The sequence below is a fragment of the Lathyrus oleraceus genome, chromosome 6 (assembly GCF_024323335.1).
Source record: "Lathyrus oleraceus cultivar Zhongwan6 chromosome 6, CAAS_Psat_ZW6_1.0, whole genome shotgun sequence".
In the NCBI taxonomy this organism is placed as follows: domain Eukaryota; kingdom Viridiplantae; phylum Streptophyta; class Magnoliopsida; order Fabales; family Fabaceae; genus Lathyrus; species Lathyrus oleraceus.
Window position 1 is genome coordinate 266,532,183 of NC_066584.1, and position 14,428 is coordinate 266,546,610.

The 14,428-nt window shown below is 33.9% G+C and overlaps 1 protein-coding gene across 2 annotated transcripts; it reads left to right on the forward strand.

Annotated features, from left to right (window-relative positions):
* The first annotated feature begins 1,719 nt into the window (after positions 1–1,719).
* Positions 1,720–10,972, forward strand: LOC127097497 (benzyl alcohol O-benzoyltransferase). 2 transcript variants are annotated; one of them, XM_051035995.1, is made up of 3 exons: positions 1,720–2,333; positions 9,917–10,429; positions 10,527–10,972. In XM_051035995.1, exons 1-3 carry the CDS (start codon positions 1,896–1,898, stop codon positions 10,530–10,532), a joined length of 957 nt encoding a protein of 318 aa, XP_050891952.1. In that variant the 5' UTR covers positions 1,720–1,895; the 3' UTR covers positions 10,533–10,972. The 2 variants fall into 2 exon arrangements, with proteins under 2 accessions (XP_050891952.1, XP_050891951.1); XM_051035994.1 differs by having other exon boundaries at positions 9,917–10,972.
* Positions 10,973–14,428: the final 3,456 nt, after the last annotated feature.

Below are 14,428 nucleotides of genomic sequence, written 5' to 3' on the forward strand. Positions count from 1 at the left end.
TGAAGATATGGTGTTGATGGGTATACGACAAGAGTTTTCCTCACAAGATATGGGAAATAGAACATATTTTCCCCTTGAATGTTACACTCTTTCTAAAAAAGAAAACAAAATTGCGATTGTTTGTAAGTTATCAAAGTTCCCCAAGAGTACTCATCAAATATGAATAAACATGTGTCAATGAATGATCTCAAATAAGTTGGCTTAAAATCTCATTATTGTCATGTCTTGATGCAACAAATTCTACCAGTGGTTATTCGTGGCATTCTACCAAAAAATGTAAGGGTAACTATAACTAGATTGTGCTTATTCTTCAATACTATGTGTAGTAAAATCATTAAACCTGTAAATTTAGACGAGTTGGAACATGAGGCTCCAATTATCTTATGTCTATTAGAGATGTTTCTCCCTCCATCATTTTTTGACATTATGGTTCACTTAATTGTTCATCTAGTAAGGGAAATCATAATTTATGGTCCAATTTATTTACGGTGGATGTATCCGGTAGAGCGATACATGAAGACTTTTAAAGGATATACAAAGAATCATCACCATCTGGAAGCTTCGATCATTGAATGGTAGATCACAGTAGAAGCTATTGAGTTTTGTATAAACTATTTTTCCGAAGCAAACTCTATAGGAATTCCTGAGACTCGTCATGATGGAAGATATGATGGTAGAGTTATTCAAGTTCTAAATGTTAAGACATTAGACCGATACGTAGTTCTTCAATCACATTTGTATATATTGAAAAATATTAGTGAAGTTCAACCTTACTTGACCATTACCAAAAGTATTATCAAGGATAATTTCCCTCGGATGAGTGAAAAATATTATTGACAGACCATAAAAAAATTTCATAAATTGATTTAATGAAAGGGTTTCTAAAGAGAGTAGTGCATCCGAGATAATTAAATGGATGTCACATATGCCTAAGTTTAATCTAATAACTTGGAGTGCATACGACATTAATAAATATTCATACTATACAAAATCAAAGGATGATAGTAGTACCGTGCAAAATAGTGGGGTTATGGTTGAAGTTGTATCCATGTACTTCTCTAGTTCGAAAGATAAGAGTCTTGTACTAACATCTAGAGTGTACTTTCGGGTCATTGAGGAGATTATGGAGATTGATTATGTTACTTTTAAAATGCATTTATTTAAGTGCAAGTGGATTGACAATAACACCGGTGTAGAAACCGATGAAATAGAATTCACACGGGTTATCTTCGAAAGACGAGTTATATGAACGAACCATTCATCGTGGAATCCTAAAAAAACATGTTTTTTTATGGTGTCTCCCTCTCTTGTGGTCATAAAGCATTTATTTAACACCTTAAAGTTTTGGGTTAAAATGTGGTGTCTCTCTCTTTTGTAGTTCTAGAGCATTAGTTCTATTAGTCCTCCCGACTCTTTCGGACTCCCCAACATACAAGACTTTTTAATTTTGTTATTGTTTTTGTTGATTTATCATTTACAAATGGTTATTGCATTTTAATTTTAATTTGTTGTAAATGGAGAGAACATCGATTTCTAGCCTGACAATTGGATAGGAGTTAAACCCTTATTATTTCAAGGATTATGATGAATATATAATATCTAAGTCTATTGGAAATGATTAAGTCATTGAGACTTTCTATCCTTCTTAGATCAGCAAAATTGACTATATTCATTTCTATATCATGTTGTAGTACCACTTGTCCTCCTTTTAATAAACTATTGCTTATAACAAAAATGTGAAGTTTCAATTTTATGAAGTAAAAGATGAGCTTCTCCGTTTCATTATGTTATATATACACCATCTCCACATACACTAATTGCATACACCATACCATCAAAAACCATTTTTAAATTAAGTACCCTTTAATATTAACCATCCTCGTTAGTTAACAATTATGATTCAATCTCTCTTATTCACGGTGAAGAGGCGCACTCCTGAATTGGTCACTCCATCGAAACCCACACCTCATGAAACCAAACTTCTCTCCGACATAGATGACCAAGAGGCTCTACGTTTTCATGTTCCTGCTATACAATTTTACAACTATGATCCAAATATGGCAGGGAAAGACCCTGTTGATGTTATTCGAAAAGCACTTGTGGAAACGCTTGTGTTTTATTATCCATTAGCAGGTAGGTTGAGAGAAGGTGTTGGTAGGAAACTTATGGTTGATTGCACTGGAGAAGGTGTTTTGTTCATCGAAGCTGATGCTGATGTTAGTTTGAAAGATTTTGGTGATGTTCTTCTTCCTCCATTTCCTTATTTGGATGAGCTTCTTTATGATGTTCGTGGTTCTATAAATATGCTTAACGCTCCATTGATGCTTATTCAGGTATAGAATTGTTCTGAGATCTATCTGTTTCTTAGACGTTGCATAAATTTAGTTATAACTTTTAATATTATAAAAACTGAGCTAACGTTGAAATACAATTACTAATTGAAATGGATGATTCAGTGATAAATTGTGATCTTTATAAAAATTTGTCCGTGTTCAATTGAATTGAGTCATATGCCTCGATCTATAAAATGTAAAAAAAGTAAAATCACATCGTGAATATAACCTACGTCATAGCAAGTGAATATAGAATAAAATACAAAAAGTTTGAAATACTAATATTTTGCTTATATATATATATATATATATATATATATATATATATATATATATATATATATATATATATATATATATATATATTTGTTTTAAAATAATAAAAAAAATTTAGTCTTAAAATATTTTCTTTGAATTTTAATCTCTTAAAATTTATGTCATAAATCGTATACATAGTACTATGATCGTAACAAAGATGTTGACTATATATCACATGATATTTTGTAACCAAGGGTCATCACACGATTGCTACCTGCTCAAGAGAAAGATGATGAGACTTATTATGGAAGGCCATTTGAAAAAGATTGTCAGAGGAAGTTCTCTGAAAGCATGAGTAAGGTCTAGAGATCATGGTAGAGAGCAATGTAAAATCGTCATATCCAAGAAAGATAAAGATGAGGATAGAAAAGATGAGGATATTCTAGTCCACTACACTCTTAATACGATAGCGGGAGGGTTCAGTGAGGGTGGAGAATCAAGCTCTCCAGTATACGATATGCCCTCCAAGTCATGAGTGGAGGACTTTCCCTCCATACTCATGCCTGACCCATAAGATGATTTGGATGTTAATATCACATTCCCCTATAAAGATATCACGAGGTACCTCATGAAAATGACCCTTTGGTGATAAATCTAAATTGCAACGGTTGTGAGATCCAACGAGTACTAGTAGATCCATGAAGTTTAGTTGACGTCTTGTATTAGGAAGAGATCGAGATACTAAAACTAGATTCAGACGACCTTCGATCATTTAGTGGTTCCTTGGTCAGTTTCTACAGTGAAAATGTTTAATTGAAATTTTATATTACTCTTAAAATTGTGTTTGAATTGAAGGAGATTGTCACAATGATAAAAGTAAGTTATCTCGTTGTAGATACCTCATCAGAAGGCCCACTTTTAATCTTTTAAGGGCTGCCCCATCGACACTCTATTTGAGAAAGAAATATCCTTTACAAAATGGGCATGTTAGCGTTATCATATTTGATCAAGAAACCTCCCATCGATGTTACCAAGACAATTAGAGGATTGGGAAAGCAATAATGGCAATAGTCATTACACTGTAACCAAGCATTCGTGGGGTGAACTTTGTGGATTTAGACCCATTGGTAGAACATATAAAATAGTGGTTTATGCCTATATAACATCTGAAGGAGGTCCAGATTAGGCCCTAGGAATACGACACCACCAAGTTGGGAACCTTAATGATAGAAGCCGAGGAAAGGGAACCAGTCTCCCTATTTCAGAAGAACATTGATTATACACCCAGACTCCTTCTAATATTCAAGGAATTGACACTAAAGTTATATGTCATTGTCTTGCCATCTATGAAGTCAGTAGTGCAAAGAAAATGCAAAGTAGGAAAGGAGAAATGAGTAACCATCAATGAAGAAGTGGGGAAATTGAAAAAAGCTAGTTTCATAACTGAAATAAAATATCTAACTTTGTTGGTGAACATGGTGCTAGTTGGGAAGTTGTATCACAAGTTGAGAATGTGCATAAATTTCAATGGTCTGAACCTGGCATGTCCAAAAGACCCTTAACTATTTCTAAACGTGGATAGGTTGATCGATAAATCACCAGGGTAAAAGACTATGAACTTCATGGACGCCTTATCCATCTACAACCAAATAAAAAGGGACCATATGTATGTTTTCAAGAGTACATTCATATCCAATAACCGCCACTATATTATTACAACATCTTGCCTTTCATATTAGAGAATGTAGGCATCACTTATCAAAGGATGACGAGGTTAGTTTTTTCTACTCATATTGGACATAACCTAGAGGCTAACATGGATGGTATGGTTGCGAAGACAAATGAGGAAGGTAGTAACTACAATGATCTAGAATAAATTATGAAATATGTCAAGAAGTATAAAATGCGCCCAAACCCTTCAAATTGTTCTTTTGGGGTCCAGGTTTCTAAGTTCATGGTTTTACTGCTATCCATAAAGGGAATTAAAGGAAAACCTGATAAATTCAAGGCATCATTTATATGAGGATCCCCACCATAGTTAAGGAAGTCCAGCAACTGAAAGGATGCCTCTTCGTGCTTTCCTGATTCCTCTTTTTCGTCGGATTTTAAAATAGAATATTTTCCACCTCATTAGGCAATTTTGTTGAATCCTTAAATGATTCATTTCCCCTTTTTAGGATATTATGTTGGATCCTAAAATGGATTCCTCGGCTCCCCATATTAAAATTTTATTGGATCTTAAAAAGGATCCCTTTCCGGCTTATTTAGGCTATTATGTTGGATTATAAAAAGGAATAATTACCGCCTCATTAGGCAATTTGGTTGGATTATGATAATGAATTCTTTCCATCTTATTAGAATTTTTTTGGATCCTTAGAAGGAGTCCTTAGTTCCTTATTAGGCTACTCACTTAATGTCAAGCAAGGAATCATCTCCACATTAGCAAGAAACTTGGCCTAAGCCCCAATAAGGAACATACCTCAGGATTATGCCTTAGTACTAAAAGTGGTTTATCTTCTTCTTGAACTCACCCATCCTTGTTGATAGGATTAGCCTCCAGAGAAGGGATGTTCTCCTCCTCAGTAGGGGGACTATTTCCTAATTCAGCTCACCCACCTCATCCATAACCTAACAAACATTTATGACTTTGCACAAGTCAAGCTAGATCAAATCTAGGTCATGATTGAGGAATATCCACCTAATTGGGCCCTCTCAAATAATTTATCATCAACATTGACCACCTTTTCCTTTCTTATATGTCATCTTACATCTTCTTCTTGAGGAGAGTTTTTTCCTTGAGAGAATCCTTCGAGGATTTGATCTTGCTTTCTACTTGTGAAGCTTTTTTCCAAACATATTAGCGTCTTCTTCTTTTTTTCTAATAATATTTTATTTCAGTTAAGGATAAATGTGCCTCATCGCACATTCCATTTGTGGAGTTCAATGATTTTTAGGTTTGAGTGAGTGTCTGCCTTACTGTGTTCAGTTTGGCCTTCTGGTCCATGATAAACCTAACATAAGATGTTCTAACATAAGACCCCATAATAGATGGGTCTCCATCAAGTTAGATATCTCTTTAGACCTCAAATGAATCTCAATTTTATGGTTATTGGGAAAATCATTAGAGAAAATGAAGTGATCGCTCAGAAAACTCATCGCATCAAAGTTTGTGTTTTAAAGGGAGAGTGTCGTTGTGCTCTTTAAAGGATCCTTGTAAAGAGGTTACTCTTATGAGAGATCCATCATGGTCCCACCATCATCATCTTGAAAATCGTGATCACTAAAAGTTGTGTTAGACATTTGAGTCCATACAAATGGGGGGAGGCGGTGAATTATGCATTTTATAAAACTATATTTTGAAAACATTTATTTTATTATTATTAGAGTTTAAAAAATATTTGATCAAAATATTTGAAAGATAGTATCGGAGAGTAAATATGCAGAAATTAAAGATTTAAGGGTAAGAGAATGACAATGGAAATTATATTTTGAGAGTAATCAATAATTTTGTAATCCTAAGAGCTTTTACTAGGTTAAACTCTTGAACCCCCTTATACAAGGGAATATTAAGTTTTACGCTTACTTCCAACCAAAAAAAAAACAATAGAGAGAAGTGGTTAGTCTTCTTTACAAACAAAGAATTGAAGCGGTTAGTCTTCCTTTCAAACAGTGAAATGAACTAGTTAGTCTTCATCCAAAATAGAAACTTAAAGCGGTTAGTCCCCAAGATAAAATTATAATTTCCACACACTTATCTCAAACCAAGATGAGCATTTAAGTAGTCTTAACTCACAAATCGAACAAGGGTTTTTACCAAGCTAACCATGAACCACAATGAGATTTTAAATCAAGTTGATCTCAAACTGAAGCAAGCTTTTAAACTAGGTTGAGCTTACAAATCAAACTGGGGTTTTAAATTGTCTAACCACGAATAAATTTTAGATTTTAAACAGGGAAGATCTCGAAATGAAGTAAGCTCTAAAATTGGGTTGGGCTTACGATCTAAAATGGCAACTTAAGAACGTAATTCCCCAAAAAAAGTTTTTAATTGGTTTAGGTTCTGAACCCACACAAGCACTCCCTTAAGGATAAATTATTCAACCTATAGAAAAACACTCCTCGGGGAATTTACAATAACCCCATTTATAAAATACAAATTTCCTCACCAAACACAAAGACTTTCTCAAAACGCTATGGCTTAATTAAAGTGAGAGAAAGTAGAAAGTATTTTAGATAAAGAGAGTGAGAAGTTAGATAGAAGACTCACGTTTATCAATGTGCAAATGTGAAGATAAAGGCCTCTATTTATAGACTTGATATTGGCATAAGAGGGAAAAGATCCATGGGCCAAAATTATTGTCTCAATTGATTGGATTCTTGTCCCAATCGATTATAAGCCCAATTTTACTCGATTATGTTTTCCCAATATGGGAAGATTTAATAGAGATCCCTTAAAACTCATTAATTTATTGTCCTAATAGTTTGGTTATTCATTTATGCATTCTCCAATCAATTAGCTTAATTATCCAATCGATTGTACAGTTCAAAAAGTATTTACAATCGATTGGCTCAAGGCCCTATTTGACTGTATAGTTCAAAGAAGCCTTTAAAAGAGAGTATACAGTTTCCTAATGACTTGGCTAGGCCTTGAACTTTTTCAGAGATTCAAAATACTTTTAAGTGTGTGTGTGTGTGTGTGTATGTATGTGTGTGTGTGTGATTTAGCTATATAACTTATTGAAAAAGACCTTGGGTTTTTAAAAAACATGATTCACTCAGACTCAACTGGGAGAGATTTTACTTTCACACCCTGAAGCTTCGAGACATTCCAAATAAGACAATCATATAGACACTCGCTTGAGTCCTCTTGGAGACGAGGCTTAGGGTACTTTCAAGTTTAATGCCATCATCAGAGGATGTTTTTAGTGATCACAAAAACCCTAATTTGTTTGTTTTCATATTTAGCCGCTTGTCATACTTGATTCACTCAAAGGTTGTATCTTTAAGTTACCATCAAAGGATCCTTTAAGTTGTCATCATCAAAAGTACTTTATCAGAGGAAAACTCTTCTTTTCATCTTTTGGCTTTGATCACTTCTTTAAATATCCTACAAAACATGTTTCCACAAGTTTGATACCTTTTCCTTTATGACCCTGAATCACAGATGAAACCCTTCAACCTCTCCTAACTATAAATTCTTTATAGGTCTGAGATAATGAATGGTTTCCCTTTCAACATGCCTTTCCTTTAATCTGACCAGCACACCTCCACAATGACTTTTAAGATCATAAGACCACTTCTTGCCCCGCTCAATTTTTTCTTGCATGGTGTGTTTCCCTCTCAACAACGTTACGTGAGGACATCCTATATGGAAATAAGAAAATAAACATTAGGTAAATAAAATGATCCAACTACAAAATTTATAGATAAAGACCAACCTTATGCAAATATTAATCAATTTTCCTCTCCTAGTCTTCACATTGATTAAACAACACCTATTTAATCGGAGCACATAATGTGAAAGTTATACAGGGTTTTGATGACTTTCATCTTAGTGATGGTTTAATAACCAAGATTAAAGTCGTTTATGGCCCCAGGTTGTTCCTCCCAATACAAGGTTAATGAGTAGTCGGCTTCTTCCCAGTATATTACCGTAGATGTATTATCTCGCTCCTCATTATTACACACACATCCTTCCAATTTCTGTAGTTGTTTGGGTGAGGGTTGAAAAGAATCCTTAGGGAGCCTAAGGTCAACCAACCACCCTTGATCGTTTTCTTAGTACCACAAAAAGAAAAGAAAATGCCTACTGTAGGCTTGACCTTTAAACAACAATAATTAATTTCAAATTTCCTCATGAAGGCCCAAATATTGGTTATATCTAAAAAGGGACGACGTTGATGGTCTTAGGACCCCTGAATCGAAGACTATGAAGGGAATTATGACCTCTAAGTGATAAACGACGGGGGAGGTGTGTGTAAAAAAATCTTCTTCTGATATCGCAGAGGTGACCATGTTAACCCACTCCTCTTCAAAGCAAGTATCCAAGATGAAATCTTCCTCATCTCCCAAACCAAATAGGTTTATACTCGTACGAAAGTAATCCACCTTTTCATAAGTTATACACATAGTTTTTAAGTCTTCAATTCATAAACGTTTTGAGGATCTGGTTGCCATCAATAAGTTTATCCTTCATGGGAAAGAATATGGTAAAATGGTATCACTATGACTACTAGAATTGAAACAACTATTGTAACTACTAAGCATGCATAGTTATACAAGTTTATAAATAATTGTTCTGTTCAACCGCCTTGGATTCTCGACACATTTTATCAACATTTTCACAACTTCTTAGTGAGTGAAGAGTTTAATAAACTAGTTACTCTCATCTAACTCTATGATAATCGATATTCCCATAAAAAAAAGAGAAGATAAATGTAGAAAGAAAAAGTTAAGACATGACTAGTGTTTCATGATGGTGGTGAATGGAAGAACCGAACTGGGAGAAGAAAGAGTTGATGAAGATGGATTGCTCATAAAATATGATTAATGTGTATGCAAAAGTAAAGAAAGTAGTTGTTATTCCTCTATTTAATATACCAAATGCCTAGGTTGAATAGGCATCATTGTCAAGCTATTGGACTACATCTTCTAGTAGGTTGCAGGGAAGTATGAGCCAAATTAAAGCATCAAGATAAATCAACCACCCACGATGATCACGTTTTCCCAATAAAAATCTCATCATACTAAAGCATTCAGTTTAACATGCGCTTCCACAAGTAACGCTCGAGAGACTTGCCCTCTGAGTTATGCTTTAGGGACTTTCCCTATGAGATATGCTTGAGAGACTCTCCTTCTGAGTTACACTTAAGGGACGTGGTGGGTCATGGTCCACCCGATCTGACCCATCACACATATTGGAAGGTCTTCCCGACCCATTTTCATTTGCATTAAGAGATAACTGAATACTTATGTATCACGCAATGTGTCCTTGAAAGGGTCGATATTTGCCACTCTCCCAAGGAAGAAATTGTTTCTTCCTACTAACATGAAGAACTAGTCTTCTTATTCCTACTAGTGGGAGAACCAATCACCCTATCCTTACGATCTAGTTAAGCATAATAAAAATGCATTATGTTACAATTTTTTAAGTGAATGTATGTGTAAAAGTTTACATTGTCAATTCGAATCAATTAACTAATCATAATAAATCTATAATCATTCATCATTCATTTATTCTATAATCATTCATCATTCATTTATTCTATAATTATTCATCATCCTTTCATTCAATATTTAGTTACTTGAACTGTAACCTTGTGTAGGTAACTCGACTCAAGTGTGGTTGTTTCATTTTTGCTCTTCGTAGGAACCATACAATGACTGATGCATCAGGTATAGTTCAATTCATGAATGCTTTAGCAGAAATATTTCGTGAGAAGAGCGAACCTTCAATCTTACCAGTATGGTGTCGAGAGCTTCTAAACGCAAGAGACCCACCAAGAGTGGCATGTATTCGTCGTGAATTCGAACAAGCACCCGATAACAAAGGAACCCTCATATCACTAAACAACATGGCCCAACACACTTTCTTCTTTGGTCCCATCGAGGTAGCCACAATCCGCTCTCTCCTTCCACCCAACGAACTACAACAATACTCAAAATTTGAAATCATCACCTCCTTCCTTTGGCGTTGTCGTACAACAACGTTACAGCAAAACCCAGATGAAGAAGTTCGTATGATGAGCATAGTCGATGCACGAAGCAAATCTGTTAACCTACAATTACCATATGGTTACTATGGCAACATTGTGGGGAATCCAGTAGCGGTTACAACAGTAAGAAAATTGATTGAAAATCCGTTGGAATATGTATTGAATTTAGTCAAGAAATCAAAAGCTAATGTCACTAAAGAGTATATGCATTCTTTGGCAGATTTAATGGTTATCAAGGGTCGACCACATTTTACTACAACTGGTTTGGTTTTTGTGTCTGATCTAACACATGCTGGATTTAGAGATGTTGATTTTGGTTGGGGTAAAGTTGTATACGATGGACCAGCTAGCGATACTTCCCTTCCTGGTATTTCTAGCTTTTATATACCTTTTAAGAACGCTAAAGGAGAAAAAGGTTTGGTTATACCACTTATTTTGCCAGCCAAAGCCATGGAGAGATTGATTAAAGATCTTAATATTGTATTTAAGGGAAATAATAACCAACCTACTAAGGGTAATCCAATGCTTGGTACCATTAAATCTTCAATGTAGTCTTTAACAAATGTTTGTTAAATATTTCCTTGTGCCAAAACTCTCACAATGGAATTTGCTATGTGTTGCATCAAAAAAATCACCTTGATCAAAACAATTTCATACCTTCTTTAATTTAATCAACAAATTTAAATGTAATTTTATTCAAACTAGTTATTTATATTTAGTTCATGAATTGTTAGATCATAGAACTCGACTTTGTAACTTCAAATAATAGTTCAAATGAGGGAGTTTAAATTTTAACTATTACAATTGTAAAATTATCATCAAAATATCAAAAAGAAGTTTTCACATTTTTCATACAACTAACATATAATATTTCTTTTATTTTGACATCGTCATTCTTTTATTTGTTCTAAATCCATTTCGATGGGGAAACCATTTATTTATTTGGTTAGATTAAGTTACGAGGGTCATAATATAGCAAGTATTTATAAGCCGATGTGTATACATATTCACGGGATATAAGGGGTCTTTTCCGACTTTTACTATTCGGACTTAATGCCAATCACTTATTCCAAATCGAGAATTTTATCATATTTTTTCTTAGTGAAATTCGATATTATGAGAGGCTTATTCATCTAAATGATATTGATAGTCTAGTTGATCTCAAGTATTCTTTTAAACAACATTTCAATTAGTTCCTCACCACTATTGATTTACTCCATAGTTTGGTGTTTTATTACTCAAACCCAAATTGAATAGTTTGGTGTTTTATTACTCAAACCCAAATTGAATATACAGTTATCTTTACAGATTATTTGGCTGGTCGAAAGTTTCCTTCTGGTCTCACTAGAAAAGAAACTAGATTTTTCCTTTACAAACGTCAACTGGCGTCTAGGAAATTTGGTATGACTCAAATATTGTCCTATTATATCATCAATGATGATAAGTATTTTTCTCCGTTGGGAAAAATTGTGTGGAAAACTTATGATCAAATAAAGTGTGCAAGAAAAGAAAAAAAAGACAAAGCTCAATTTCTATGATTTGTCTCTAAAAACTTACTCTTATTCCATACAAAGTTTTAAGATTTCGTGCACTTCAAATTTTAAAAAAGCTTTGTACTATCCAAAAAGTAAAGGATGTATGTGTTTTTTCTAGAAGGGCAGGGAGACTTAGAGGTCCTAGTAGGTATATTACAGTTTTAGGGGTGAGGGTTAGCCCACGGCAGCGAGTAGCCATATACGGTGGTTTTTGATGTTTTTTGAAGGACCAATTCACGTGAGTTGAGATACTCTGTTGGTGGCTAACGCTGCTGAGTTGTAGGAGGACAGTTAAATTGACGGAGTTCGGGCTACTAGGAGAGTAGTGCTCTCTAAGTAGTAATATGTGTGTATGACTTTAGGATCTCTTTTCTCCCTTCTAGGGAAGATATTTATAGAGGCTCTCTTAGGCCTATATTGTAAAGTTAGTGGGCGATTATGCCCCACCTTTATAACTAAGGAAGTGGTCAAAGGAAGACTTAGTCTTTCTAAAAACATGGAGGAAATGGTTCCCTCTCTTGAATGACTCTCCTTAGTCATTTATGGATCTATTTCATCACCCACGTCTACTAGGCGATCAGGACAATAGAAGCCCAATCAAGCAGGATGTATTGTCGCATCTCGGTGACCTCTAAGTCCATTCTTGGCGACCGCATAGCCCATTTTCGGTGACTGATGGCTTCGTTAGACGCCTATAGGCGCCTCGTCTCTTGCCTTCTTAATGGCCTTCCATATAAGCTACCCCTCCTTAGGGCCCAGTAAAAATAAAACACTACATAATCCCTCAGACACGAGAGCTTGGTAAAGGGGAAATGTTTAATAAACCTTGCACACGAGGAGCTTATGCCTGTAGGAAATTCTCTCATACGAGCCTACCTACCAAGACTATATGTTGGGTCCTTCAAGCGAGACTCTATGTCGAATCGCTCATACGAGACTTTATATTGAGTCCCTCATATGAGATTTTATGTTAAGTCTCTTGGATGATACTTTATGTTGTGTCTCTTAGGCGATAATATATGTTGATTTCCTCAGGCGAGATGCTCAATATTTCAGGATAGACCTCCATCGATCACACTAGTAAACCTAAATCTAGTCTCTAGGGCTTAACATGAGGCACGCCTCTTAGTTGTGATTTATTGGAAATAATTATGCCCGAGGAGACACTAAGTCTCTCAAGCAAGAGTTTGATTAGTTTGAGGAATCTAAGTTCCTCAGATGTTGTACTGTATAAAATTAATAATGTTAATAAAAAAATATTAATAATAAATATAACTAATACTAATAATAAATATAATTAATATAAATAATAAATATGTATTATTTAATATATTAAAAATAAATATAAAAATTATTAATGAATATATATTAATTAGTTTTGTAGATATAATAAAATAATTTAAATTTTTTTTATGTACGAAATTAATTTAATTAAATTATTCTTTAGATTTTAATTAGTAACGAAATATGATAATTAGATTTTAATTATTATAAAAAAATTCAAATAATTTAAATTGATTTATATGTAAACAATTATTTAATTTAAAAAGTACAATTTCGTCACTGCAATAGGCCGGAGTTTTTATTATTTTATTATTTATGTACAGTTCTTTCATTGGAATGAGCGGATACTTTCGTTATTTTATTATTTAAGTACAATTTCATCATTGTAATGGAAGATGCTTTGATTGTTTTATTATTTAAGTATAGCACTGTCACTGCAATGGACGAATACTTTGATTATTTTATTATTTAAGTACAACTACGTCACTGCAATTGGTGGATGTTTTAATTATTTTATTATTTAAGTACAACTTCATGTGGCAGATTTTATACAAATAGAGGTGTGATATGATCTACTTTTTCACATCTATTCTCATTTTCTTGTAATAATTCTAACATGTATCGTCATCGCAAAGAGAATGTGATTTTTTTTAAAGACAAACCACTGATGGAGATGTTCTTTTGGAACATCTGTAGTTTTGGCCAACTATATATGAAGTTGATTCGTTGGTTAGATGGAGACATACCTGAAGGCGAAAAAATTAGAAGTATTGAGAGACAGGATGCTCTGCATTGGATGAGTGCGAATTAAAAATAATAAGGATGCGAGGGAAATGATGTTTGGACTAAATGATATCATTTTGATTGTTGTAATCAGTTAGAAATATTGTGTTTAAATATTGTCGTTAAGTATTTTTATCTCTCTTGATATCTACTGTATGTGTCGTTTATTTAGACCTACTATTGTTCGTTTTATGATATCTGGTTTCTTGTTATTTATATTTGGTACTTAATGAGTAATGGTTAAAATAATTGAGAAACTTGACGGAAATCTGAAAATGATACTTGATAACAAAATAAAAAATTAATTATTACTAGTTCCAATATTGGGACATCAAGTTCAGCTATGACCAGGAAGATGACACATGGAACATCTTCTTTCCAACTTATCAGTCGTGTCCATTTCCGTTTAATACATGTGCTAATTGAGCTACCTTTCTTGTTCCTCCGCATTCTTGGATTATGGAAAGTTTGATATCCTTCATAAATAAGTCAATATTCATCATATGCTAGCATTGGAAAG